At 40.2% G+C, this 26,845-nt stretch overlaps 1 protein-coding gene and 1 pseudogene across 17 annotated transcripts in view; one reads left to right on the top strand and one right to left on the bottom strand.

Annotated features, from left to right (window-relative positions):
• LOC137214765 (zinc finger protein 665-like) overlaps nt 1–26,845 on the bottom strand; it is a 349,647-nt pseudogene that overhangs the window by 181,694 nt on the left and 141,108 nt on the right.
• Nucleotides 1–26,845, top strand: part of LOC137214778 (zinc finger protein 813-like) — a 71,643-nt gene that overhangs the window by 3,944 nt on the left and 40,854 nt on the right. For 7 of the 17 annotated variants that reach the window (XM_067718998.1, XM_067719000.1, XM_067719002.1 and 4 more), the window contains 4 exons: nt 1,464–1,548; nt 5,910–6,053; nt 7,067–7,193; nt 12,036–14,261. In XM_067718998.1, coding sequence (XP_067575099.1) covers nt 1,534–1,548; nt 5,910–6,053; nt 7,067–7,193; nt 12,036–13,843 — 2,094 coding nt within the window. In that variant the 5' untranslated portion in view covers nt 1,464–1,533 and the 3' untranslated portion in view covers nt 13,844–14,261. Of the gene's footprint in view, nt 1–1,463; nt 1,549–5,623; nt 5,761–5,909; nt 6,054–6,304; nt 6,444–7,066; nt 7,194–12,035; nt 14,262–26,845 lie in introns of those variants that run through there. The other 10 variants (XM_067719009.1, XM_067719008.1, XM_067719010.1 and 7 more) reach the window with 4 other exon arrangements.

The raw sequence follows: 26,845 nt of genomic DNA, 5'->3' as shown, positions 1-26,845 counted from the left end.
GGGAGCCTGTAGGGGCCTTCAGGAGGGATGTGGCAGCCAGTGTGGGCTTCAAGGTGAGCCAAGTGAATGGTGTGGGCACCTGTCCCTCGCGGGGTCAAGGCATCTGGAGAACTATTTGAAAGGGATGTCTTAATTGTGGTTGGAGCACCTTGAGGTGGTATGTGTAGCTGTGGGCTTCATTACATGAACTGAATTGCCATAAAGTCCTAGCTCAGGTTCCCTGGGACATAGATGCTGAGACTGAGGATTGCACGCATTGGTTGCATTGAATAACTCACGGTCACACCTGAGTAGGAATGAAGGCAGTGGATTTAGAAAGACAAACGTTTTCCTCCTGTGCTCTTAGAGATATGACCTGAGCTGTGCGAACAGCACGCTCTGGGTACAGGTGGATGGACACCATGGTCCTGAGGGAATGGATCTATAGGGTGCCCCACAGAATCCACTCTATGCCTTGACTCACGTTGGGTCTTTTGAGAGTGGGAGAATCATCGTGCAACCCTTAAAGTGATACACAGAGAATCTTAGAGATCGTTTTGTGGGTTACCTTTGGTATTTTTGAGCATTTTATTGTGTAAGTGAAGACCATTTCAGATGCACTTTGAAAGATACAGTGGAGAATTGGGGCCATTTCATTGGGAGAGGTTGTGATCTGACTGTGGCATGTGCCTTATTGCATGTGTCTTTTTTAATTAGTAGGTTTTGGAGATGACAGTGTTTGGGCTGGAATTGTAAATGAAAGTATGGTATCTTAGGTTTAGTGGGTCCTTGGGTGTCTTCACATGTAATTTTTGTGATAATTATTACACAGTGTATATATCTGCCAAATAATCACATTGTATATCTTATATGTACACCATGTTTATTCATCAACTGTACATTAATAGAGCTTGGGTAAAAAAGAACGTGGGAGGTGTGCTGGGCTCACCTCCTCTAGGTGGTGCTCAGCCCAGGCTTCGCATTGATTTGAGTAAGGCATCTTCATCTGTTTTATACCCCCTGACCAGAGATGCCTTTTAAAGGAGCTGGGATGGGGCCCAACATGAATAATACTTAAGGTTCCCCAGGATGTTCCAATCTGGATCCGTCATTGAACATCAGGACTCTGAGTCCCCCCGTTTCTGAGGGCTGAGATCTGGGCTGAGGGTAAGGGCTCTGCTCTGCGTGGGGATGGATCAGGGTTAGTCTGTGACCTGCAGGGGATCGTGGGTCCAGCTGAGGTGCCCACTGCTGCTGGGTACGTGAGGGCCTCACCAGGAGGGGAGCGAGATCTGAAGGAAAGGGTGGGAAAACTCACTGGTTGGTCTCTGTGTGGGAGTTTACTGTCCTGAGTCCCTCCTGGGACAGTGGGCAGCAGAGGACCGTCTGTTCCCCATGCTGAGGGCTTCCCTGTGCGTGTGGTGGTGACTCAGGAAGGGGGTGTGTTGATTCTAAGCATTAAACAGCCTGTTTTCAACTCTCAGGTAGACCTCTAAAGAGTCCTGTTGTCTAACAAAGAAGCCGTTAAGAGAAGGAAAAGAAAAGGAGTCAGGAATGGCTGTTTCTGAGGTAAAGTCATATTCTCAGTTGATTCTTCAGTCTTTCCTTTCTGAAGTGCCCTCAACTGGACTTGCTAATCTTGTCTCACTCTGAGGTATCCTTCCTGACACGTGTACATTCACCCTTATCTAGTGCCTTCCCTCAGTCCCTGTCATGTCCACTTAGATTTCATCTCCCTGAGGTTCCAGTGGACATTGTCTTAGGCAGGGCTTCACACCTATGGATTGTGGATGGGGTCTCAGTGCTATTGGGCAGCAGGTATTGTTAAAGGGCTTCATCTGAGTGTACTGTCCGCTCTCTGTAAATTCCATGACCCATCCTGTTGATGGAATCATCTGAATATGCACGATACTTGGTAAATTCTGGAAAACTGAACAATAACAAGAAATTTGTTCTGATTTTTTAAATAATACACTAGAAGCTAAATGAATGAGTCACTGACTTCAAAATCTGAATGATTGGAAAATGGAATGGTAAGTTCAGAAAGAGACGTCAGTGATAGAGGGTGTTTATTCCATCATCGATTTTAAACTATGAAATCAACAAAATTCTCTGCATTCTTCAAGTCACTTTCTCCCCCTCCGTTTCTCAGGGGTTGTCTTTACACTCTGTTGATTGCCTTTTTCATGACAGAGAGGTTTTTCTGTTTTATGCAAGTAAGGTTCCTACTTTCTTCTCTTGCTGGTAGATACCCAGTTTCCCAGCAGCATTTGTCACTGAGACTGTCCTTTTTCCATTGTGTAGTCTTACCACCCTTGTGAGTACATTTTACACACATGCCAAGGATTATTTGTGAGCATTCTGTTCTGTTCCTTGGCTTTATGTGTCTGTGTTCATGTCAGTACCACACCATCTTGATTAATTTGTATGTAATGTTTTGATATTCAAAACGGGCCTTCTCCATCTCCCTCCTGTTTCAAGAGTATTTTGGCCATTTTGGGTCCTTTGAGATTCTCTTAGCATGTTTTTTTACCATGTTTTTTTGTATTGCTGCAAAGCATGTTTTTTTGTACCATGTTTTTTTCTGTCGCTGCAAATATTGCCATTGGAATTTTGACAGGGATTCTGTTGTATCTATAGAACACTTTGGGACTGTGGTCATTTTAAGAGTATTAAGTCTTCCAGTGCATGCATACAGAATATCTTTCTATTTGTGTGTATCTCCTTGGATTACTTTCAACAAGTTTTGTAGTTTTCAGTATACAAGTGTTTTACCTCCTTGGCTAATTTATTCCTAAGTATTCTGTACTTTTTAATGCTGTAGTTAATGGGATTGTTTTCTTAACTTTTTTTGACATTTTTCATTCCATATAGAAATTTGTCTGATTTTTGCATGTTAATTTTTTTTTTTTTTTTTTGCGGTATGCGGACCTTTCACTTTTGTGGCCTCTCCCGTCGCGGAGCACAGGCTCCGGACGCGCAGGCTCAGCGGCCATGGCTCACGGGCCCAGCTGCTCCGCGGCATGTGGGATCTTCCCGGACCGGGGCACGAACCCATGTCCCCTGCATCGGCAGGCAGACTCTCAACCACTGCGCCACCAGGGAAGCCGCATGTTAATTTTTTTATCCAACTTTTCTAAAAAATTTTTTTTACATAGTTGGGTTTTTTGTTTTGTTTTGTTTTTAATTAATTTATTTATTTACTTTTGGCTGTGTTGGGTCCTCGTTGCTTTGCGCGAGCTTTCTCTAGTTGCAGCGAGCAGGGGCTACTCCTCCTTGCGGTGCTTGGGCTTCTCACTGCGATGGCTTCTCTTGTTACGGAGCGTGGGCTCTAGAGTGCGCAGGCTTCAGTAGTGTGGCACACGGGCTCAGTAGTTGTGGCTCGCAGGGTCTAGAGCACAGGCTCAGTAGTTGTGGCACATGGGCTTAGTTGCTCCAGGGTGTGTGGGATCTTCCCGGACCAGGGCTCAAACCCGTGTCCCCTGCATTGGCAGGCGGATTCTTAACCCCTGCGCCATCAGGGAAGTCCCGACATAGTTGTTTTCTTGTAGTATCTTTGTGGTTTGTCCGTATAAAACTTGTCGCCCACAAAAAAAGATAATTCTTTTTTAGTTATCTTTGATTTCTTTTTCCAGTTAATGGCTTTGGTAGGATTTTCAGTACTTCGTTGAATAGTAGTGAGTGTGCATAGCAGAGAGTGTGCATGCTTGCCTTCCTCTTGATGTGAGAGGAAAACCTTTTAGTCTTTGACTGTAGAGTATAATGTTAGCTGTGTTCTTTTCATATTTGGTGTTTATTATGTCGAGATAGTTTACTGTTTCTGGTTTGTTGAGGGTTTATATCTTGAAAGGTTGCTGCATTTTGTTAAGTGGGTTATTTCTGCATCAATTGAGATGATCATATGTGGTTTTTTCCTTTATTCTGTCAATGTGTTATATCACATTACTTGATTTTTCTATGTTGAGTCAGCCTTGCATTATAGGAATAAAATGTACTTGGTGTTGATTTGAATACATTTTCATGTGCGGTTGAATTTGATTTTGTAGTATTTTGTTAAGGATTTTGCATCCGTATGTGCGGGTGATATTGGTTTTGTAGTTTTCTTTTCTTGTGTCTTTTTCTGGCTTTGGTATCAGAGTTAAGCAGGCTCCATAGAAGGAATTTGCTAATGTTCCCTCTGAGACTATTCAAGAAGATTTTAGCAGGATTAGAGGTAATTCTTCTGTACATGTTTGGTACAATTCAGTAGTGAGGCTATCTTGTCCTGGGTTTTTCCTTGTTTGAGATTTCTGATTATTGCTTGAATCTTCCAGTTATAATTCTATTCAAAGTTTTTATTTTGTAATGATTAGGCCTGGTTAGGTTTGACGTTTGTAAGAATTTACCTGTATCTTCTAGATTATGTAATTTGTAGGCATTATTGTTCATAGTTCTCCCTTATCTTCCTTTAAAAAATGTTTCTGTGACATCAGTTGCAATCTGTTTCCTGCCTAGTTTTAAAACACCAACTCTTGGTTGGTTGATTTTTATTTTGTTTTCCTACATTCTGTTTCATTTATCTCTCATCTAATCATTCTTCTCTGTTTCTTTCTAGTAATTTTTGTTTAGTTTTTTCTTTTTCTCCTTCCTTGTAGTGAATATATTCCTGATTTGTGTTCTCTTCTCTTCTTTGTTGTAGATGTTTAGCAGTGTAGACTTCTCTTTTTGTACTGCTTGACTGTAATTTTTAGTATGTGTGTTGTCACTTTCATTTAGATATTTTAAAAGTTTCCTTGTCTTCTTTCAAGTATTGGTTTAAAAATGAATTGTTTAATTTCTACGTTTTTGAAATTTTTCTGTTTTCCTTCTGCTGGCTTTTTGAAGTTTGGTTTCATTATGTTTGGAGAAATACTTTTTATGATCTGGGTCTTCTTGAATTTGCTAAGATTTGCTTTGTGGCCTAACATGTAGTCTGTGATGGAGAACGTTTCATGTGTGCTTGAGAAGCATGTGTTTTCTGCTTTTGTTGGATGGGGTGATCTCTGTGGTCTTGTGAGTCTATAGTGTTGTTCAGGTGCTCTGTTTCCTTTTGGTCTTCTCTTTGCTTCCATTGGTACTTAACACTGGGGTATTGAGGGGAACTCTGTTAGGTGTTTAAATATTTATAATTGTTATATCTTGGAGAGTTACCCCTTTTTATGATAATATAATGTCCTTTCTGTCTTATGTCAGTTTTTCTCTTTAATTCATTTTGTCTGATATTATGCAGTCATCCCTGCTATCTTTGGGACATAATATCTTTTTCCATCCTTTCCCTTTTAGCTTTTCTGTGTCCTTAGATTTGTGAATGTTAACAGTTTTTACTCTCTGACATGCTGTTTCTGTGTCTTGCTCTAGCTCTCTGTTTTCCTCCTGTTACTTCTTCTAGTGGTCCCTGCTCAGCCACACCGTACAGTGGTGAAAGTCAGGAGCCCTGGCCAGCCCCCTTCACTCCACTGTAATGTCAGTGGGAATGCATTGAGTATTTCCCTCTTTTTTTAAAAAAAAAATTTTATTGACATATAGTTGATTTACAATGTTGTGTTAATTTCTGCTGTATAGCAAAGTGACTCAGTTATACATATATATTCTTTTTTATATTCTTTTCCATTATGTTTTATCACAGGATATTGAATTTAGTTCCCTGTGCTCTACAGTAGGACCTTGTAGTTTCTCCATCCTATATATGCTAGTTTGCATCTGCTGATCCCAAACTTGCAATCCTCCCCCCACCACAATCCTGCAACCACAAGTCTGTTCTCTGTGAGTCTATTTCTGTTTCGTAAATATGTTCATTTGTGTCATATTTTAGATTCCACATATAAGTGATAACATGGTATTTGTCCTTTTTTTTTTTTTTTTGCTGTACATGGGCCTCCCACTGTTGTGGCCTCTCCCATTGTGGTGCACAGGCTCCGGACGCGCAGGCTCAGCGGCCATGGCTCACGGGCCCAGCTGCTCCGTGGCATGTGGGATCTTCCTGGACCGGAGCACAAACCCGTGTCCCCTGCATCGGCAGGCGGACTCTCAACCACTGCGCCACCAGGGAAGCCCCGGTATTTGTCTTTTTACTTCCTTCACTTAGTGTGATAATCTCTAGATCCATCCATGTTGCTGCAAATGACATTCGTTCATTTTTTTTTATGGCTGAGTAATATCCCATTGTGTGTGTGTGTGTGTGTGTGTGTGTGTGTGTGTGTATACACCACATTTTCTTTATCCATTCATTTGTCAGTAGACATTTAGGTTGTTTCCATGTCTTGAATTTTGTAAATAATGATCATATGTACATAGGGGATCATGTATCTTTTGAATTATAGTTTTGTCTGGATATATGCCCAGGAGTGGAATTGCTGGAACATATGGCAGCTCCATTTTTAATTTATTGAGGAACATCCACACTGGTTTCCATAATGGCTGCATCAATTTATATTCCCATCAACAGTGTAAGAGTGTTAACTTCTCTCCGACTGTTTCCTTCTGATCATCATGTTTGGTGAAATGTTCTTACTTAATTGCAATATTTTTTTCCTTTTTTTTTTTAATGGTTTTTAATTTTCCAGTAAGTTTTTAACTTTACTATTGTGATATTTTTTTCTGAATCTGTTAAATTAATGTATAATAGTAATAACTTTTCTAATTTTGAATCTGTATTTTTTTTTATATATAAATTTATTTTATTTATTTATTTATTTTTGGCTGCATTGGGTCTTCGTTGCTGCGCGTGGGCTTTCTCTAGTCGCGGCGAGCGGGAGCTACTCTTCATTGCTGCGCGTGGGCTTCTCATCATGGTGGCTTCTCTTGGTGTGGAGCACGGGCTCTAGGAATGCGGGCTTCAGTAGTTGTGGCTCGCGGGCTCTAGAGCACAGGCTCAGTAGTTGTGGTGCACTGGCCTAGTTGCTCCACGGCATGTGGGGTCTTCCCGGACCAGGGCTCGAACCCGTGTCCCTTGCACTGACAGGTGGATTCTTAACCACTGCACCACCAGGGAAGCCCCTGAATCAGTGTTTTATTAGTGGAATACACAAATAAACTCTTTCACACTTGGTGAAATGTGTTTTTCTTTCAGGGTCAGTTGACACTGAATGATGTGGTCATCGAATTCTCTCAGGAGGAGTGGGAATGCCTGGACCCTGCTCAGAGGGCCTTGTACAGGGACGTGATGTTGGAGACCTACAGAAACCTGATCTTTGTGGGTGAGGATAACTTCCCTCCAAATGTTGGGAGGGTATCTTTGCATTTACCCTTATTTGCCTTTTGGAATCCCATGCCTTGCTTAACTGAACTCAATGCCTTGATGTCTCAGACCACAGGAGTTTAAAGGTGCCATTTCTTTAGATGGTCTGCCCGCTTCATGATACACCAGGAGTTTTTTCCAGTGCTTAAGTATTTAAAACACCCAACTGGAAACTTTTAAAATAAAGGGGTCTCTTGCTCTCTCATCTCTTCTTTTGGACTTGATTCTCTTGAATGCTCAGTTTTCAGTCCATATAGATCAGAGCTGATGCCTCCAGACTCCAGTCCCTGGGCCTTTCTGGATTACACCCCCATCTGATATTTTTTAGAAGATCTAATTATAAGATGGGAAAACACTGCTTGCTGTTTCATTCCATCTGGCACCTCAGAACCTGCATGGAGCTGTCTCAAGCCCTGTCTGCTTGTTTAGATCTGTCGGCCATTTCTTCTGTTCTGACTGCCACACCCATCAGGGATGTGTGTAATAGGGAGGTGCATTAGATCTTCTGTTATTGTAACTTACGGAAACTCTAAAGACGGTGGACAGAGAGATCCTCGTTTTAATCCCCAGTCCTACATGGGGAGAACATATGAATCTTTCTGGCTTTATCTTGGAATCTATGGGTTGAGCTCATGATTCCATGTCAAGGACCCATAATATCTGAACCCCGTATCTTATATTTTTTTCATTTCTTATTGCTGTACTTAGGAAGTATATATTCTTTCTGATTTAATATTCTCCTAAGTTTGCATGATTTTGCCTTTGAAAGTTGCTTTTGAAAGACATGCTTCTAGGGACTGAAATTTTATCTTGTTTCTTGCCTTGATAATGTACCTGTAGTTAATGGACAACTTCTGGTGTATACTGTGGAATGGGTTTGCTGTGTAACAGAAAATTTTTGATGGAGAATACTTTTCCTCATATGTTGTAAGACCCTGATAAGTCTTTGCAGTTCTTTTTCTGGTTTTGAGGAATATCACCAAAACATGTCTCAAAGGCACTGTGACAGTGTTGTTCACATGTAATAATTACCATCGTTTGAGCCTCAAGAAATGGTATAGGAATTTCTCCTAGGGATAACGTTGTCCAAGTTCACATTCTCGTGTTAGGCTGTTGACTCAGCCGTCATGCCATATTTTTTGTTGTCTTGCGTGCCATTGTTCATGATACCGTCACAGCTAATTTTGAAGCGTCTTAATGAGACAGTTTGTGGAGTGATACTTTATCAATGGTGAGCTATCATTTTTTTTGTTTATAGCACTGCTGCTTTCATTTTGTACATTTCTATGGGTAACAAGTGGTCTTGATTTTATTAATTTTATCATCAGGTCTATGTATTTGATGTTACTATTAGTGTTTTTGTTTTCTATTTTCCACGTGAGTGTTTGATTGGGGAAGAGCCCCCTCATGGTGGAATTTTTGTTGTATAGAAATACATTGATTTTTGCATGTTGATTAAATGTCTGGTAATTTATTACTTCTAGCAGGGTTTTTTGTTTTTTTCCAGAATCTTCAGGATTTCTACAAATTAGATCATATTGGTTTTAAACAGATAATTTTGTTTCCTTTTTATATTTGGATACTTTTCATCTCTTTTTTTCCCTACTTGTTCTTCTTCCTACTAGGATTTCCAGGAATAAGTTTTTAGAAGTACGAGCAAGTATCCTTGTCCTATATCTGATCTTAGAGGGAATGCTTTCATTCTTTCACCATTGAGCATAATGTTAGCTGTGTGCTGTCAATACATGTCCTTTATTGTGTTGAGGTAGCTTTTTAAAACTTTTTTGGTTTACTGAGTATTTTTATCATGAAAGGCTGTTGACTTTTTTCAAATGCTTTGCCAGCATCGATTGAGACCATCATGTAGGGTTTTTTTAATATTCTCTTTTTTGTATACATTTATTTATTTTATTTACTTATTTTTGACTGTGTGGGTCTTAATTGGTGTGTGGGGGCTTTCTCTAGTTGCGGCAGGCGGGGGCTACTTCTCATTGCGGTGCATGGGCTTCTCATTGCGGTGGCTTCTCTTGTTGCGGATCACGGGCTCTAGGCGTGTGAGGTTCAGTAGTTGTGGCACTCGGGCTCAGTAGTTGTGGCTCGTGAGCTCTAGAGCACAGACTCCGTAGTTGTGGTGCACAGGCTTAGTTGCTCCATGGCACATGGGATCTTCCTGGACCAGGGATCAAACCCGTGTCCCCTGCATTGGCAGGCGGAATGTTAACCACTCTGCCGCCAGAGAAGTCCTTTTTTCATTCTCTTAATATATTGTTTTACACTGAATGTTTTCATATGTTGAAGCATCCTGATATTTCAAGAATGTATTCTCTTTTTTTATGGTATATAATCCTTTTAATTTGGTGTTAAGTTTAGCTTACCATTGTTGTATTGATGCTTTTTGCATGATTCATTATAGAGATTTTAGTCTGTGTTTTTTTTTAATGTCTGTCTGGCACTAGTATTAGAGTAATTCTCGTGTCATAGAGTTTGCAACTCTTCCTTTCTCTGTGTTTCTTTGGGGGCAGAGTTTAGGAAGAGTATTCTTAATTGTTTGGAAATGTTGTCTAGAATTCTGCAGTGAATGTATCTGGCCTTTCTTGTTGAATGGTTTTTGATTAGTGATTCCATCTTTTTTCTAGTTACTGGTTCATACAGATTTTAATTTCTTCTTTGGTTAGTGTTGATAGGTTGTTTTTCTAAGAATTTATTTACTTCTTCTAGTTTATCCAATACTTAGGAATAGAATTGTCTTAATATTTTGTTCTAATTTTCTTGATTGTTGTCAAATCAGTTGTAATGTCTTCTCTTTCATTTCTGATTTCAGTAATTTGAGTCTTTACTCTTTTTGGTAGTTATTCTAGATGTAGGTAAGAACCAAGTTGTGAGCTTGCGATTTTATGTAGTTTTTATTCTCTGTTTCATTGATTTGTAATCTAATGCTTTTTACATCTGCTAGTTTTGGCATATTTTCTACTTCTAAATCATTTATTTTTTAAGTTTCTTGAAATTTATTTACTTGGTAAACCACGACCTTTTTTGTCTACTTATTTGTATTTTCTCTTTCCCGATTTATTGAAATTTAATTAATATATATCATTTTATCGGTTTAAGGTATACTGGGTAATGATTTGATCCAGTTGTATTGCAAAATAATTACCTTGATAGGTCACTTAATACATTCATCTGTGACATAATTACAGTTTTTTATGTGTGGTGAGAACATTTAAGGTCTACCATCTTATCAACTTTTAGGCATATAGTATAGTATTGATAATTATAATTACCATGCTGTACATTAAATATGTAGAAATCTTTCAACTGAAAACGGTAAATTTACTCCTTTGACAAATATCTTCCCATTCTACTAACCCCTAAACTTTGGTAATCACTATGCTACTCTATGTGGCTCTTAGTTTGGCCCTTTTTTTTATATATATATATATATATATATATATATATATATATATATATGTTTTACACATAAATGAGATTATTGAGTATTATTCTTTCTCTGTGGATTATTTTACTGAGTCTATACCCTTGTTGTCCATCTGTATTGTTAAAACTAGTAGGAATTTTTTCTTCTTTATGGATAAATGATATTACATTCTGTATATCTCACAGGGTTTTTCCCCATTCATCTGTTGGACACTTAGGTTGTTTTGATGCCTGGGCTATTGTGATTACTGCTCTGATAAATGTGGGAGTGCAGGTATCTTCTAAGACAGTGATTTCATTTTTTTCGATATATTGCCAACACTGTAATTGCTGCATTATATGATAGTTTTGTTCTTTTTAAAATATGTTGAGGAACTTTTATAGTTTTCGATTTCTTTATATCTGTATGTTTGTGTATAGCATAAACTCATTCATCTGTTTTTGATGGCCTTCTTCTGGCTTTTCCTTCAAGTTTCAGCTAAGAACATTCTTGTACATCTTACGGAATATTATGTGTGCTCTTTGTGAATATATGCATGGAAATGGGACTTATGGAATATTCAGTTTATGCCTTACATAGGAAACAATGTGATAGATGTAAACCTGCTTTGTTTCTATAATACTTCATTTTCTCTGTTTTTAAATGTCTTCGGTGTCTGTTCCATACCTATACTATAATTCCCACTGTTAAAAATGGAGCAGTATCATGTTACTTACTAGGCCAGTTCTTTTCTTTTAACTTCAGTATTTTCAGTGGCCTCATTACTCACACTGTAAAAATGATCCCCGTTCATCCATTGAACAGCTTTCTCAGGACACAACCTAAATCATTATGTGCAGTTATGATGACTCAGAAACTATTTCAAGTAGGGTTGAGTGAATAATGTTTTTAGTTCCATGGGTGACTTCTTCTTGCATCTCCCTGGAAGTTTTTTCTCTAAACTCCTGGTATTTGTGTGTTTAATGTTAATTGCTATGTCCTTTGTGATCATGGTGGAAAAACACTTATTTTGAGAGCTCATATAAGTTTTTACAATTTGAATGTTTTGTCATAGCGTGTTTCAAATTAGGCTACCCTAAACTTTTTTTTCCTATACAGCAGGTTCTTATTACTTATATATTTTATACGTAATATGTCAATCCCAATCCCCTAGGCTACCCTAAACTTAATTTGAATTACGTGTTATCACTTTCTTTAGTAAGTAATCCTATTTAGTGTTTCTAAACATTTGAACATAATGGTTGCGCAGTTTCATAACTGATTGTTTATAAGTATTACTTTTGGTATAATATCATGTATTTAACATGAAACATTTACTCATGCATTGTAATGAGTAGGTCATGTATGTTTCTTTATGTCTTGTAGATATCTCTCATATACATGTGATCAAGAAATTACAACTAAAGTCAAACACCGATAAAGGTGGAGTATTCCAAACATTGATGTTGGAAAGACATGAAAGCCAGGGAATCAAACATTTTTACCTCCCAGAAATTCAGGAAAATACGTATGACCATGGTTTTCAGTGGAGAGATGATGGAAGAAGTTACAAAAATATCCCCGTATCCTGTCACCAAGATGTCACTGGTAGAAGTCCACATGGTGGAAGGGATGCAAAAAACAAGCCTATTGGAAATAGACTTGTGTTAAGCCTTCAGGGTGAACTGCATATGTTTAAAAGTAAACAGAAAATTGATGAATTTAATAAAGCTGTTAAGAGTATCAGCAGTAGTTCCTCATTTTCACCACTTCAAGGAATTTCGCCTCCTGTCCAAACCAACATTTCTAACAGATATGGGAGTGATTTTATGCATCCTTCAATACTGACACAAGACCAGAGCCCACACAGGGAAGTACCCTACAAGTGTAATGAGTGTGGCAAAACCTTTCATCAGGTCTCAAATCTCAGGAGTCATCAGAGAATCCATATAGGAAAGAAATTGCATAAATGTGATGTATGTGACAAGGTCTTTTGCCGAAATTCATACCTTGTAATTCATCAAAGAGTTCATACTGGAGAGAAACCTTACAAGTGTAATGAGTGTGGAAAGGTCTTTGATAAGAAAGCAAGTCTTGCAGTTCACCAGAGAATTCATACTGGAGAGAAGCCTTACAAATGCAATGAGTGTGGCAGAACCTTTCCTATCGGCTCATACCTCAAAAGACATCAGATAACACACATTCAAGAGAAATTATATAAATGTGATCTATGTGGCAAAGTCTATCGTCAGAATCTATCCCTTCAACGTCATCAGGGAATTCATACTGGAGAGAAAACTTACAAATGTAGTTTTTGTGGGAAAACCTTTCTTTGTGGCACAGACCTCAGGAAACATGAGCTAATCCATCCAGGAGCAAAAGCATATAAATGTGATGTATGTGGCAAAGTCTATGGTCAAAATTCATACCTTAAATGTCACCGGAGAATTCATACTGGAGAGAAACCTTACAAATGTAATTTGTGTGGGAAAACCTTTTTTTTTAAAACAGGCCTCAGGAAACATGAGATAATCCATACAGGAGCAAAACCATATAAATGTGATGTATGTGGCAAAGTCTTTAATCAAAAATCAGTCCTTGTGAATCATCAGAGAATTCATACTGGAGAGAAACCTCACAAATGTAATGAGTGTGGCAAGTTCTTTCGTGAGAAGCAAACCCTTAGAAGGCATCAACAAGTTCATACTGGAGAGAAACCTTACAAATGTAATGAGTGTGGCAAGGCTTTTAGTATGAAAGGAAACCTTGCAGCTCATCAGAGAATTCATACTGAAGAAAAACCTTACAAATGTAACAGCTGTGGCAAAGTCTTTCGTGAGAAGCCAGCTCTTAGAAGGCATCAACGAATTCATACTGGAGAGAAACCTTACAAATGTAATGAGTGTGGCAGAGCCTTTCGTGAGAAGCCAGCCCTTAGAAGGCACCAACGAATTCATACTGGAGAGAAACCTTACAAGTGTAATGAGTGTGGCAGAGCCTTTCATGAGAAGCCAGCCCTTAGAAGGCACCAACGAATTCATACTGGAGAGAAACCTTACAAATGTAATGAGTGTGGCAAAGCCTTTAGTCAAAGTTCAACCCTATCAAGTCATTGGAGATTACATACTAGTGAGCAGTCTTACAGATATAATGAGCATGGCAGATTCTTCAGTGTGCTTTCAAGCCTAAGTTAATACCATCAGGTAATCTATATTGGAGAGAGATTTTAATAATGTTTTGATGTGACAAGGCTTTTAGCAGGTGTCCCCATCTTAGGCTTTATTAGAAAATTCATTATGGATAGAAACCAGATAAATGTAATTATTGTGTCCTGTCTTTTAAACGAGGAATTTATTCACCGAAGAATTCATTCTGGAGATTACCTCACAAATGTTATGAATGGGAGAGAAAACTTTACTCGGGGCTCACATCTCACTAATCATAAGACAGTCCATACTGAACAGAATGTTACAGCTGTTCTCCACCTTGGGACCGTTTTATTTTTTTTTAACGCTCCTTAATACCTGCCTCCATTCTTGAATAAGCAGTATATGAATGTATTTTTTCTTGTTCTTTCATGTGTCTAAATAAATGTCATGGTGTGCACCTTGATTTTTATTTATTTATTTATTTACTTATTGGCTCTGTTGGGTCTTGGTTGCTGTGCGGGCTTTCTCTATTGGCGAGCAGGGGCTGCTCTTCGTTGCCGTGTGTGGGCTTCTCATTGCGGTGGCTTCTCTTGTGGCAGAGCACAGGCTCTAGGCGCTTGGGCATCAGTAGTTGTGGCACGCAGGCTCAGTAGTTGTGGCTCGAGACCTCTAGAACACAGGCTCAGTAGTTGTGGTGCTCGGGCTTAGTTGCTCTGTGTCATGTGGACCAGGGCTTGAACCCCTGTCCCCTGCATTGGCAGGCAGATTCTTAACCACTGCGCCATGAGGGAAGCCCCCTGCACCTTGATTTAGATGAAGAGAAAGTAGGAATGTAGTATGTGTATGCAAAACACTAAAAATTTAAAAATCATGCAATTTCACATTTGTCCTTTACATAAATGTCATGACATGCACCTTGATTTACATGATGGGAAAATAGCAATATAGTAAACACATGCAAAATATTAGAAAATTTAAAAATCATACAATGTTTTTGTCCTTTTTGAGCTCAGTGCTTTTTTTTTTTTGCCTGCATGCAGTCTACATTGCTGACCGCAGGCTGCTTCTTGTTGTGGTGAGCAGGGGCTACTCTTCATTGTGATGCCTGGGCTTCTCATTGCGGTGGCTTCCCTTGTTGTAGAGCACAAACTCTAGGCACGTGGGCTTCAGTAGTTGCAACCTGCAGGCTCTAGAGCACAGGCTTAGTAGTTGTGGCGCATGGGCTTAGTTGCTCCGTGGCATGTGGGATCTTCCCAGACCTGGGATCAAACCCCTGTCCCCTGCATTGGCAGGCGGATTCTTAACCACTGCGCCCCCAGGGAAGTCCATCAGTGTATTAATTTTAAAAGATCAGTGTTCATGGATTTTCTTTTAAAAATGAGTATTATACAATGGGAATGTTTTTGTTTGAGAAATGAGAAATTTCATATATTCACCCTTAAAAAATGTTTTTATTTTTGCTAGTTTGCACTTGTGGTCATTCACGGGAGTATAGTAGAACCCCACCCCAAGTTGGGTTTGGTTATTGAGGGTGATATTAACATTGAAATGTTATAAGAATGTTACATAATTCAACTTTCTAGGCACATGTTAGAGACTTCCAAGGTGTTCAAAAAATGGTTTGAGAGAACAGGGAATGGTGATTGGTTTGGTGTGTTAAGGAAATTACTTGATGAGGCTTGACGTTTGAACTTCCAGGTTAAATCAAAGAAGGGACCCTTCAGGCTTTTTTTATCAGCTTGCTCAGGAGGAATGGGAAGATGTTGTCCCGAAGATTAAAAGGGGTCAGTAATCAAACACTGAAAAATGGAGTCTAACTGTTTGACAAAACAGTGAATATTTGCTCTTAAAACTCCTGATTTCTTGATAAGGAACACCACATTTTTCTTTATAATAATAATGTATTACATTTTTTTGTTTGCAGCACACATTCATCTCATTGTGCAATATCGTTGTTGAAAATGCTTATAAAATATTAAATAAATTGCCTAAGGTATTTTTATCCTAGATTAATAAAAATGGGTGTTTGGAAGTGTTTATCAGATAATATAAGCAATTTACTAGAAGAGCAATTATTGATAGGCTCCTAAAATCTCAATTTCAAATTGTGGTATTAAGCAATGTGGTCTTACATGGTTTTCTACTGTAAGATATATATATATATTTTTTGGGCTGCACCATGCAGCTTAGGGGATCTTGGTTCCTTATCCAGGTATCGAACCCGGTCCCTGCATTAAAAGAGCAGAGTCCTAACCTCTGGCCTGCCAGGGAATTCCAGAAAAAAATTTTTTTTTGAATACAGTTTTTTCTTAGCATGACTTTTTTCTTTCCCCATGTATTTCCCTTGTTTTAAACCAAAGGATCTCTAAATCAGTGGGTTGTTTTAGGATTCCTGTGAAATGAAACTGAACATAACTCAATGAGAGGTAGGAAGTAGAGGCACTGTAAATATGAAGAGAGTTCCTTTGGGACTTTAATTCCATGGAAGCCTTTAGGACTTTAGTTCATTTTAGAATGTCACGAGGGTAAACTGAAATCTTTTAATGTGGGAGCTGGCTGTGGTCAGGTGTTTCAAAATCCAGTATGTGGAGTTTAGGAAGCACACAATGAAACCAAAAGGATTAATGAGATAGGCCCCAAGAGTCCAACTATAGTTTGTAACAAGGAGACAGTCTCCATTGCCAAATGCCTGGAAGCCATTCTGCCATTTCCCAGTGATGTAGTGACATTCAAAGGCAGAGCTCCTTGCAGAGAAAATAAGATTTCTGCTATTTTTAGCATGACAACTGATACCCATTATGCTCCACTTAGACTTTGTGACTAACCAAAATGATACAGATTCTTTGATAAGTGATCTTTAAAAAAAAAATTTTATTTAGTCGGTTGTGCTGGGTCTTATTTGCGGCAGGCGGGCTCCTTAGTTGTGGCATGTGAACTCTTAGTTGCGGCATGCATGTGGAATCTAGTTACCTGACCAGAGATCCAGCCGGGGGCCCCCTGCATTGGGAGCATGGATTCTTAACCACTGCACCACCAGGGAAGTCCCCTTTAATAAGTGATCTTAATTTTTATTTCTGTCGTCTTTCATATTACACTTCAAATACAAGTCACTGTTATTAACGCGTTATGCATAGTAACTTACTGAATTTTCATCTCTGAAAAAAGTACGTATTCTCGTTTCAGAAACGAAGGAATTTAGGACAAAGACAGGTTTAAAGACTCATTCAGTTCCATCCCAGCAAGTGGCTGGATCAGGATACGAAGCGGGTTGTGTGTTGTAATCATGAGTAATGATTATTCAATAGAAAAGCTGTTTCCTTTCCATATTACCTAGGTGGAGGAAATTTATTGGTCTGACATTTTGTTTTTGTTTGTAATTGTATTTCCCCACAGTGTTGATGTGAAAGAAAGATTATTTATTGGATAATTCAGGTCAGTTATTGTATACTCATTTAGATTCGATACATTCTCAATTGGTCCTCTGCAGGATTACGTGAAGACTTACCAGCAGGTATGTCTGCATTGGAAAAGATTTAACGTAATATCCAGTTCATCCACATGTGTGTACTGTCTCCATGCCCAATGCAAATGACAAGTCACATGTGGTTCTCTTTCCCAAGTAACAGAAAACAAAAGACCCTTAATCACATCAATAAAGAGTAGCTTAGGGACTTCCCTGCTGGTCCAGTGTTTTAAGACTTAACCTTCCAATGCAGGGGGTGTGGGTTTGATCCCTGGTTGGGGAGCTAAGATCCCACATACCTCGCGGCAAAAAAATCAAAACAAAACAGAAGCAATATTGTAACAAACTCAGTAAAGACTTAAAAATGGTTCACATCAAAAAAAGTAAAAAAAAGAGTAGCTCATGTCTCACCAGCTTTTTTTTTTTTTAAGTTGAGCCTTTATTTACTTATTTATTGGCTCCGTTGCATCTTGATGCGCGCAGGCTTTCTCTAGTTGTGGCGAGCAGGGGCTACTCTTCGTTGCGGTGCGCAGGTTTCTCATTGCTGTGGCTTCTCGTTGCAGAGCATAGGCTCTAGGTGCGCAGGCTTCAGTATTTGCAGCACATGGGCTCAGTAGTTGTGGCTTGCAGGCTCTAGAGTGCAGGCTCAGTAGTTGTGGCTCACGGGCTTAGTTGCTCCACGGAATGTGGGATCTTCCCGGACCAGGACTCGAACCCGTGTCCCCTGCATTGGCAGGCGGATGCTTAACCACTGTGCCACCAGGGAAGTCCTCACCAGCTTACTTCTATGATAAGAAGATAAACTTTGCATGCCTTAGTCCTCCAGTCTCAGATGCTAGGTCTTGTCCCTGAGTCTCTGGAACTGAGCAGAGTGTTGAGTTTGGCCTCCTGCTTGAATGTGAAGAGAAAATGGAAAAGCTGTTCTTTAGGGTGTAAGAAGTAGCACTTACTACTTAGGGAGAGTTTTGTATTTGTTGTTCTAGTTTGTAATACAGAGAAACACCCAGTGCAGGAAATATTTCTGAATCCACTGCCCCACAGCAACCACTTGGAGACCCAAGTTTCCAGGCCTCTGAACTGCTTTCTCGTCGCTAGCAGGGTATGGGAGCAACCCGCTGGCTAAACAGCTTTTTTGAAACCGTTTTCATCTCGCAGAAACAGCTTCCCACGTAAGTGGCCCACAAAATTTTAAGCTTTTACCTTAAAACTGTCACAGAGGACTTCCCTGGTGGCGCAGTGGTTAAGAATCGGCCTGCCAATGCAGGGACACGGGTTCGAGCCCTGGTTTTCGAAGATCCCACATGCCATTGAGCAACTAAGCCCATGAGCCACAACTACTGAGCCTGTGCTCTAGAGCCCGCGAGCCACAACTACTGAGCCTGCGTGCTGCAGCTACTAAAGCCCACGCGCCTAGAGCCCATGCTCTGCAACAAGAGAAGCCACCACAATGAGAAGCCCGCGCACTGCAAGGAAGAGTAGCCCCCGCGCCCCGCAACTAGAGAAAGCCCGCCCGCAGCAACGAAGACCCAATGCAGCCAAAAATAAATAATTTTTTTAAAAAAGCACCCAAAACTGTCACAGATAGTAATTTAAAATAAACAGATCAAGGTCCAGGGAAGCACCTTCCCCGGTTAGCCCTACAGTCCTCTTTGCGCTGATCTGCGCTCCCTACTCGCCCCACCCCCAGCCCTGCTTCTCTCCGCCCACACTTTCCTCTGGAACCGGAATTGGAGTACACGGGGTGAAGTCCACACTTAACAGTCTCCTTTTCTGTAAGTCTGTGCTGCGTGGTCCCCCTTGTTCTGTCCTCAGAGTCTTGGGAAAGGCTCGACCTTATATCCCAGCATCCGGGATACAAGTAAATCCAGACATCACCTACAGGTCCGTTGCAGGTCGTGTATGTTTTCCTTTGGGTTTAAATTCACCCTGAAGCTGGTCCCTGCCCTTGGCTTTTCTGCCATTCGTCCACGTGGGAGCTGCCTTTCGACATTTTCTTGCTTGAAACCCTTTACCAGGACTTCCCTGGTGATCCAGTGGCTAAGGCTCTGTGCTCTCCATGCAGGGGGCCTGGGTTCCATCCCTGGTCAGGGAACTTGATCCCACATGCGGCAACTGAGAGTTCGCATGCCACAGCTAAAGTTCCCTACATTCCGCAACTAAAGATCTTGCATGCTGCAAGGAAGATCTCGCAGGCAGCAAGGAAGATCCCGCACGTGGCAACGAAGATCCCGTGTGCTGCATAAATAAGTAAATACCCTTTACTACATCTACCCCCCAGCCTCGACCTCTCCGCCCCTGGAGGGCAGTGCTGGCTTCCCTGCTCCTGGAGAGGCCGCATCCTCTCCCTGGTCCTGGGATTCTGGAGAGCTCGCCACGCCCCTTCCACCCTTCCTCCCAGAGCCTTGCGTCTTCCTGTGGGTGGTCCTTCTGGTCTGCAGGCCTCCCCTTTGTAGCCAGCCCTTCCCCTTATCCCGTTGTGGAGGTGACCTGGGTCAGCCATGTGACAGCCATTGTTTTTCTGTATTCAGCGCAATTGGAAAATGTGCTCTTCTGGTAGGCAGCCATCTTTTTCAGTCGCATCCTTGCAAATAGGTAGGCGAGGTGGATCGGGGGAAGCAGAGACAGAGAAGGACTGAGAAAGAGAAAAACTGAGGAGAGAAGAATGTGGGAAAACGGATGAGAATATAGATGATGGCTGAGGATCTTGCAAAGAGACAGTAACATAAAAGAAATTTAGCCTCGAAAGTCACAGTTCTCTAAAATTAAAAAAAGTAATTAAAACAGGATCTGCTGGGGTAGAAGAGTAACATAGGGAGAGGAGTCCTGAGTCTGATAGGAGGGGGAGCAACAGTGGTGAAGCACTTCGCACAGAGCGTCGGGGGCAAGGATAAAGGAGTTGGAAACTTGGCATTCAGGGCATTGTGATGCTGGGAGAGAAGCAGGAAAACTTGTGATTGGAGCAGCAGAGGAAGAGAGCGAGCAGGAAGGACGCATAGCCACCTGGGGTGCCAGAGAATGGGGTGGAAGTGAGGCATAACAGGGATAGAAGGGGTTTACCCCCAAAGGCACAGAGGGAGCAGAGATGGGAAAGAAAGGCAGGAAGACATAGAGATTTAAGGCAGTCAAAGATTGAGGGGAAAGAGCAACGAGAGGGGAAACAAGTTGTAGAGCAGGCATGACATGTGTGAGGGTCGAAATAGGGGAGAAACACCAGTAGAGCAGAGGGGAACAAAAAGAAAGAGAGAAATAGGGAGATAGATAAACAGAATGAAATGGAAATACCTAGTAGTGTATTTAGGGGGGGAAACCGGATTCAGGTGGGTGGTGTATTTGCATATGATGATTAATTGGTGATACATTGATTTGTGGCTTCAGAATCTGCTTTCAAATTTGTTGCCTTAGGTTAGTTATACAGATGAGGATGACAATTGCAAAACTGTCTATAGGGTTTGTGCATTTAGTAATCATTTGTTTCAGAAGACAATACCCTTTCGTAATTCCTATTCAGCCCGGGGGCAGTGACTTGACTCAGACAGTTGTCGGTCACCCCGTTCCCTTTTCCTGACATGGGGTAGAGGACAGGGGAGAGGAGAAGGGGAGAAAGAAATGCCTGTCACCACAAGGTGCCTCTTTAAAGAAATGTTAAAACTCTTGGGGGTTTTTTTTTGGACTGAATTTACTTTTTTTTTTCTTTTTTACAGTTAATTATTCGGAGTTTGAAATAAATCTTAATATGTCCAATTTCTACTTTTCTATAAATAATTACTGACTTCTGAACTTAGCTTTGGTGGCCTTCTATAATTAACTCATGTCGTTCTTTTCTACATATGATAGATTCTCAATTATCTAAATCTTTGACACCAGCATTTTTATTTTTTTTTTTTTATTTTTTTTGACCACGCCACATGGCTTCCGGGATCTTTGTTCCCCGACCAGGGATTGAACCCGCTCCCTGGGCAGTGAGAGCGCAGAGTCCTAACCACTGGACCGCCAGGGAATTCCTGACACCAGAAATTTTAGATTTAATGTAATTCACAAATTATTTCCCATTAAATATTTTTGACATTTTTGTTTGATGTTTGTGTGCTTCCTCCTCTTTATCTGAGACCTTGGAAAAGTACTTCAGTAAGTGATAAATAATTTTAGTCTATTTTGATGAGTACTTGGCAAAGATGTCAAATATCTTTTATATTAACATTCAAAATCTAGCTTAACCAGTTCCCTTCTATTCCATTTTCCTCCTTTTTCTGTGATCTGTTGAAATGGCGAGATGTGAGATGACGTTTCCATCAGGTCCCTCTTAACTGTCCTCTGCAAATGATGAAGGAAGGACTGGATTGACTTGGTACCTTCTTCCATCAGAGCCCCTGTATTCATGATGAAGAAGTTTGCTGATAGTTTCTTTCTAAGCTGACCCCTAAAAAGGTTTTCAGCTATGTTTTGCTATTCTGTATTTCTAATGTACACGGGGTGAAGTCCACTTCACATTAAAAATACATTAAATACATTAAATAAATACATTAAAAATACACTTACGTTACTGTGATTTTTCTGGAGAAGAATTACCAGAATTCTTCCTGTCATCACTGCACCCATGTTCTCCAGGACTCCATCTTCTCTCGGCTGCAACAGCCCATCACTATCTCCTTGTCTTGGATCTGCCCACACTCCCATTTGTTCCCTGTAAGAGCCCTTCACTCCTCCGCATACAAACCTCCCCTTCTCCCTGTAGCCTTCAACCTGAAGCCTAAGCTCCTGGAATGCCATTCAAGCTTGGTAATCAGTGTGATCAGTTCTTGAACAAAAAGTTTCCATTGCTGAAGCACATGGAAGATGGTGTTTTAAATGAGAGGGGAAATAAGGACAAACTCTGTCCACTGGCCCCTCAGGTGGCCTTTTCAGAATTCCATTACACAGGGTTCTATTCACTCAATTTAGACCTCTTCAGAAATGTCTCCCATCTGGGCCTCAGGGAGCCCACTTGTACCATGGAGATGAGAGACTAGACCAGAAACTCTCAGTTTGAGCAACAGTGACTCCTGAAATGATTGGCCAGATTGGCTGTGTTTCTGTGTGTGGCAGTTCTTTTTGGAGAGAGTATCTAACTGTACTTAGTATTTAAAATGGGTCTCAGTCCTCAAAACTGAAAAAGAAAAACAAAAATGCTAGGATGGAGGCAGGAATAGGGGGGGTCAGAGTACAAGAGACAATAGTCAGATGTCTTCTGCAAATGAGCACAGTTTATTTATAAAGCTCAATGGCAACAAACTTTTAACATACCCACTTTCCTGTTTTCTACCAATGTGCTTTCGATTTAGGAGTTCTAGGAAAAGAGCTTCATTTCTGCATATTATACTGTTCTCTGTGTATTCAGAAGGAGGCAAGCAGTGGGTGAATTTTTGAAATATTTTTCTAGACCCATTGGTAATGTCCTCAATCCTCAGGTGAACAAAGAACTAGTTTTCAGGAAAAGCCACAGCAAATCATGTTTCTTTTTTCCTACGTGGAAGAATTTCTGCGTCTCATTTGAATATTTTACCCACTTTGTAGCAGGAGAAAGAGCCCTAGGCTGTAGATAGTGAGGTGAATACCTTTGGGGATGTACTGAAGTGTGAACACAGGTCAGATCTCAGAAGGGCTGAGGGGAAGCCTCCTTATTAATAGTGTTTGAGAAACTCTCCCCTCTTTGAAGAGTTCTATGGGAATACAGAAGTTTATTTATTATTTGAACTCTCATAGGAAATTTTCTTGTCCATAACTTATCACTTTCTCCATCCATATGTAAAATAAATGTGTTCTTTCATCCTCCATTCGTGCTGCAGCTCCACCAGAGACAAGGGAAATTCTTGGTCATGAACTGCTACACTTGCCATCCAGCTCCTGTGAACTCATTGTTGCTTGACTTGGAGGAGCCTGAGGCGGGCTGATTTTTGTTTTTTGCTTTCCTTCATATATTACCGTATTTTTATTAGTTTCATTTATTGATGTCTCTTTGTTGTGGTGACAGCCGGGGTCGGGGGAGGTACTCAACTTTCTCATGTGCAAAGGGTGTGATATTGACTGAAGATGATGGTGAAAATTCTTCAATGTGCTCCAGCGGGCTTAGGCAGCATGTGGTGAAACTTTGAAGCCAGTTCCCGTGCCTAGAACCAGCCCAGCACGGACCAGGAGGTGCTCTGTGGAGGGAGGAAAGCATCCCCTCCCCAGCAGTGGTACCTTGCCCAGTGACTTTTAGAAAAAAAAGTTGAAACACCATAATTCGAAAAGACACATGCACCCCAGTGTTCATTGCAGCACTATTTACAACAGGCAGGACATGGAAGCAACCTAAGTGTCCATCAACAGAGGAGTGGATAAGGAAGATGTGGCACATATATACAATGGAATATTACTCAGCCATAAAAAGAATGAAATAATGCCATTTTCAGCAACATGGATGGACCTAGAGATTGTCATACTGAGTGAAGTCAGACAGAGAAAGACAAATATCATATGATATCGCTTATATGTGGAATCTAAGAAAAAGTGTACAAATGAACTTACCTACAAAACAGAAATAGAGTTATAACAATTTTGGTCTTAAAATAACCTCTAGGGTTTTTTATTCAGTTTATAGTTCACAGACCTCTGACTTGATGATTTAGAGCAACATCTTTCAACACAACGATTTCTCTTGCACGTGACAGGGACAGACACAGCAGAGGCACAGTGAGCATACAGGGTCCTTCAATACCATCCAAACTCAAGTGCTGAGGTTCCTGGGCAAGTTTTTTATTATCATTATTGGTTTAAATTTCTAATATTCCATTTTTCAAATATAACGTGTATTTATTATTTTTTGAATTTTGCTTGATATCATATTATGTAGAGACAATGTTAGACTTTACTCCAAGTCTGTAACTCTGGAAAATATTGAAGGTTAAAGACCTCCCTTTCTTCTTTTGCGTGGAAGGAAACAGTTTATTTGCTAAGAAGTACACTTCCCCATTAATTTCAGTAAGACTCCTGATAGCCCCCTTGTTTACTTAGAAACCAGCTAGATGAGAATCCTCCAAATTCCCATCCATTGCCTTATTGTTTGTCTTCAGTTACCTCTGGATATAATGGCAGTTACCATGATTTAATCAAAAGTTACTTATGCTTTTCTCCTCTCCCGAGGGGCCTATGTTTTGAACCCCTTTTAAGCATTGTAATTCAGAACAACAGCGCTGCCAGAACTTAACCAAGCATAGGTGACTTTAGTGTAAAACATCCCCCAGGTATGTAAGCTCATGCCACCTGGTCATCCACTCCACCATATGGGAGTTTTCCCACTTGTTGACCTCTTGGTGTAAAAAAAAAGTTCTTTTCTGGTCTGAATTTTAAGGCTTTACAGATTTTATGGCTGGAGCATTCTCTATATTGTAATAATCATTTGGAATAAAACCTGTCCCTACCTAAGTCTGACGGTGGTAAATATTTCAGTCATTCCATCTGAACTCAAAAATGTGTATTTTTTAATTTTCTAGGACAGGGTTTGTGTGTGTGTCTCAAACTATATCCTTGTGTTTTTTACATTTTTGAATTGTTCGCATCTGTTTCATAATGAAATACAGGGAGACATATCAAAATCTTCCTGTGATTTAGGAAATTTAGGGGTTTTTTTTTCCCTTGTGAATATATTTATTTTCCTGCAACAAAACTCTCCATTCAAAAAATGACTTTCCCCTATAATTGGCTTCTCCTCTATTCTTCTGTGTTTAATGAAAAGTTCCACTATCGACTCATTTCTTTGCTTGGAATCATGGAAGTCCATGCTGAAATGGCTTTTTTGCCAACATGGCTAGTTAGAAATATTGTATAATACAGAGTAATCTACCTAATAGGGTTCACAAAATTTGAGTCACTGCAACTTTTAAAATGTGATATATCTTCTTGTATTTATATATGTGCTACACCAGGACATTCTCCTTACTAAATACCCTTAGAAATATTGCAACTTAATTATTCTTTAGATGGAAATAAATCCCAATGTCTTCTAAAGGCTGTATATTTTATAGGCTCTTTTAGCCACACTTGACAGAACTTTTCGAAATAAAAAAACAAAGAGCTAAAATATATTACAATTTGAATATAGAAAGTGAAACTTTCTAATTACCCTCATAATGAATATGTAGTCAGTTTGAAATTACATTGTTTATTATATACTTAACTATCATTTCATAAATAAGTTTTTCTGAAAGATATTTAAAGGTAACTCTCAAAAGTGTGGAATAGGATTTCCCTGGCGGTCCAGTGGTTAAGACTCCACACTTCCAGTGCAGGGGGCTTGGGTTTGATCCCTTGTCAGGGAACTAAGATCCCAGATACCCTTGGGAGTGGCCAAAAATTAAAACAACAACAACAACAACAAAACAAGTGTGGAATAGAGCAGGTATTTTAATGAATAATGCAGTTTTTTTTTTTAAAGATTTATTTATTTAATTTATTTTTGGCTGCGTCCGGTCTTAGTTGCAGCACTCGGGATCTTCGTTGAGGCTTGCAGGATATTTCATCGCGGCGCGCGGGCTCTTTGGTGCAACACGCAGGCATCTCTCTAGCTGTGGCGTGTGGGTCGTTTTCTCTTCTCTAGTTGTGGTGCGAAGGCTCCAGGGCGTGTGGCCTCTGTAGTTTGTGGCACACAGGCTCTCTAGTTGAAGTGCACCAGCTCAGTAGTTGTGGCGCGTGGGCTTAGTTGCCCCGCGGCAAGTGGAATCTTAGATCCCTGACCAGGGATCGAACCGGCGTCCCCTGCCTTGTAAGGCGGATTCTTTACCACTGGACCACCAAGGAAGTACCAATAATGCAGTTCTAATTATATATATATATATAGTCTTTTTATTGCATGTATTTGAGATGATGGGATACTCAGTAGCCTTATTTTGGTAATTATTTCAATATATGTAGGAACATTATGCTGTACAACTTAAACTTATACAGTGATGTATGTCAAGTACATCTCAATAAAACTGGGGGAGGAGGGGGTGGTTTTAAAAGGCAAATAAAGCACTTCAGCCGAAAGAAAGAACAATGCAATTTATAACAATTGAAAAAAATGTATTGCTTTTCCGAAACAATTGTTAGTGAGGAACATTATCACATGCCTTATTTCTCCAGTCTCAGACCCCAGGTTTTGTACCTGAGTCTCTGGAACTGAGCAGAGTTTTGAGTTTGGTCTCCTGGCTGAATGAGGAATAGAAACGGAAGAGCGCTTCTGTAGGATGTCAGTCTGAAATGGAACATTCTACCTAGGAAGAATTTTGTATTTCTCATTCTAGTTTGTAATACAGAGACAAACCTAGCTTTTGTTTCCTCAAACTGCTTCAGTTAATTCTAACTGCAGGAAATGTTCCCAGATCCAACCACTGCCCTACAGTTACCACTCGGAGACCCACATTCCCAACCTCTGAATTGCTTGAGCCTCTGGAACGCGGCATGCGAGCAAACTGCTGGGAAAAACAGCTTTTTTATTGAAGCCGTTTCAACTTGTTAGGAGGAAACGTTAGTTTTACATCAGTGGCTCACACAGCTGGAAAGCTTTTACCATAAAACTTCTAGATGATAGT

The sequence above is a fragment of the Pseudorca crassidens genome, chromosome 20 (genome assembly GCF_039906515.1).
Source record: "Pseudorca crassidens isolate mPseCra1 chromosome 20, mPseCra1.hap1, whole genome shotgun sequence".
Lineage (NCBI taxonomy): Eukaryota > Metazoa > Chordata > Mammalia > Artiodactyla > Delphinidae > Pseudorca > Pseudorca crassidens.
This window is presented reverse-complemented; position numbering and strand designations above follow the sequence as displayed.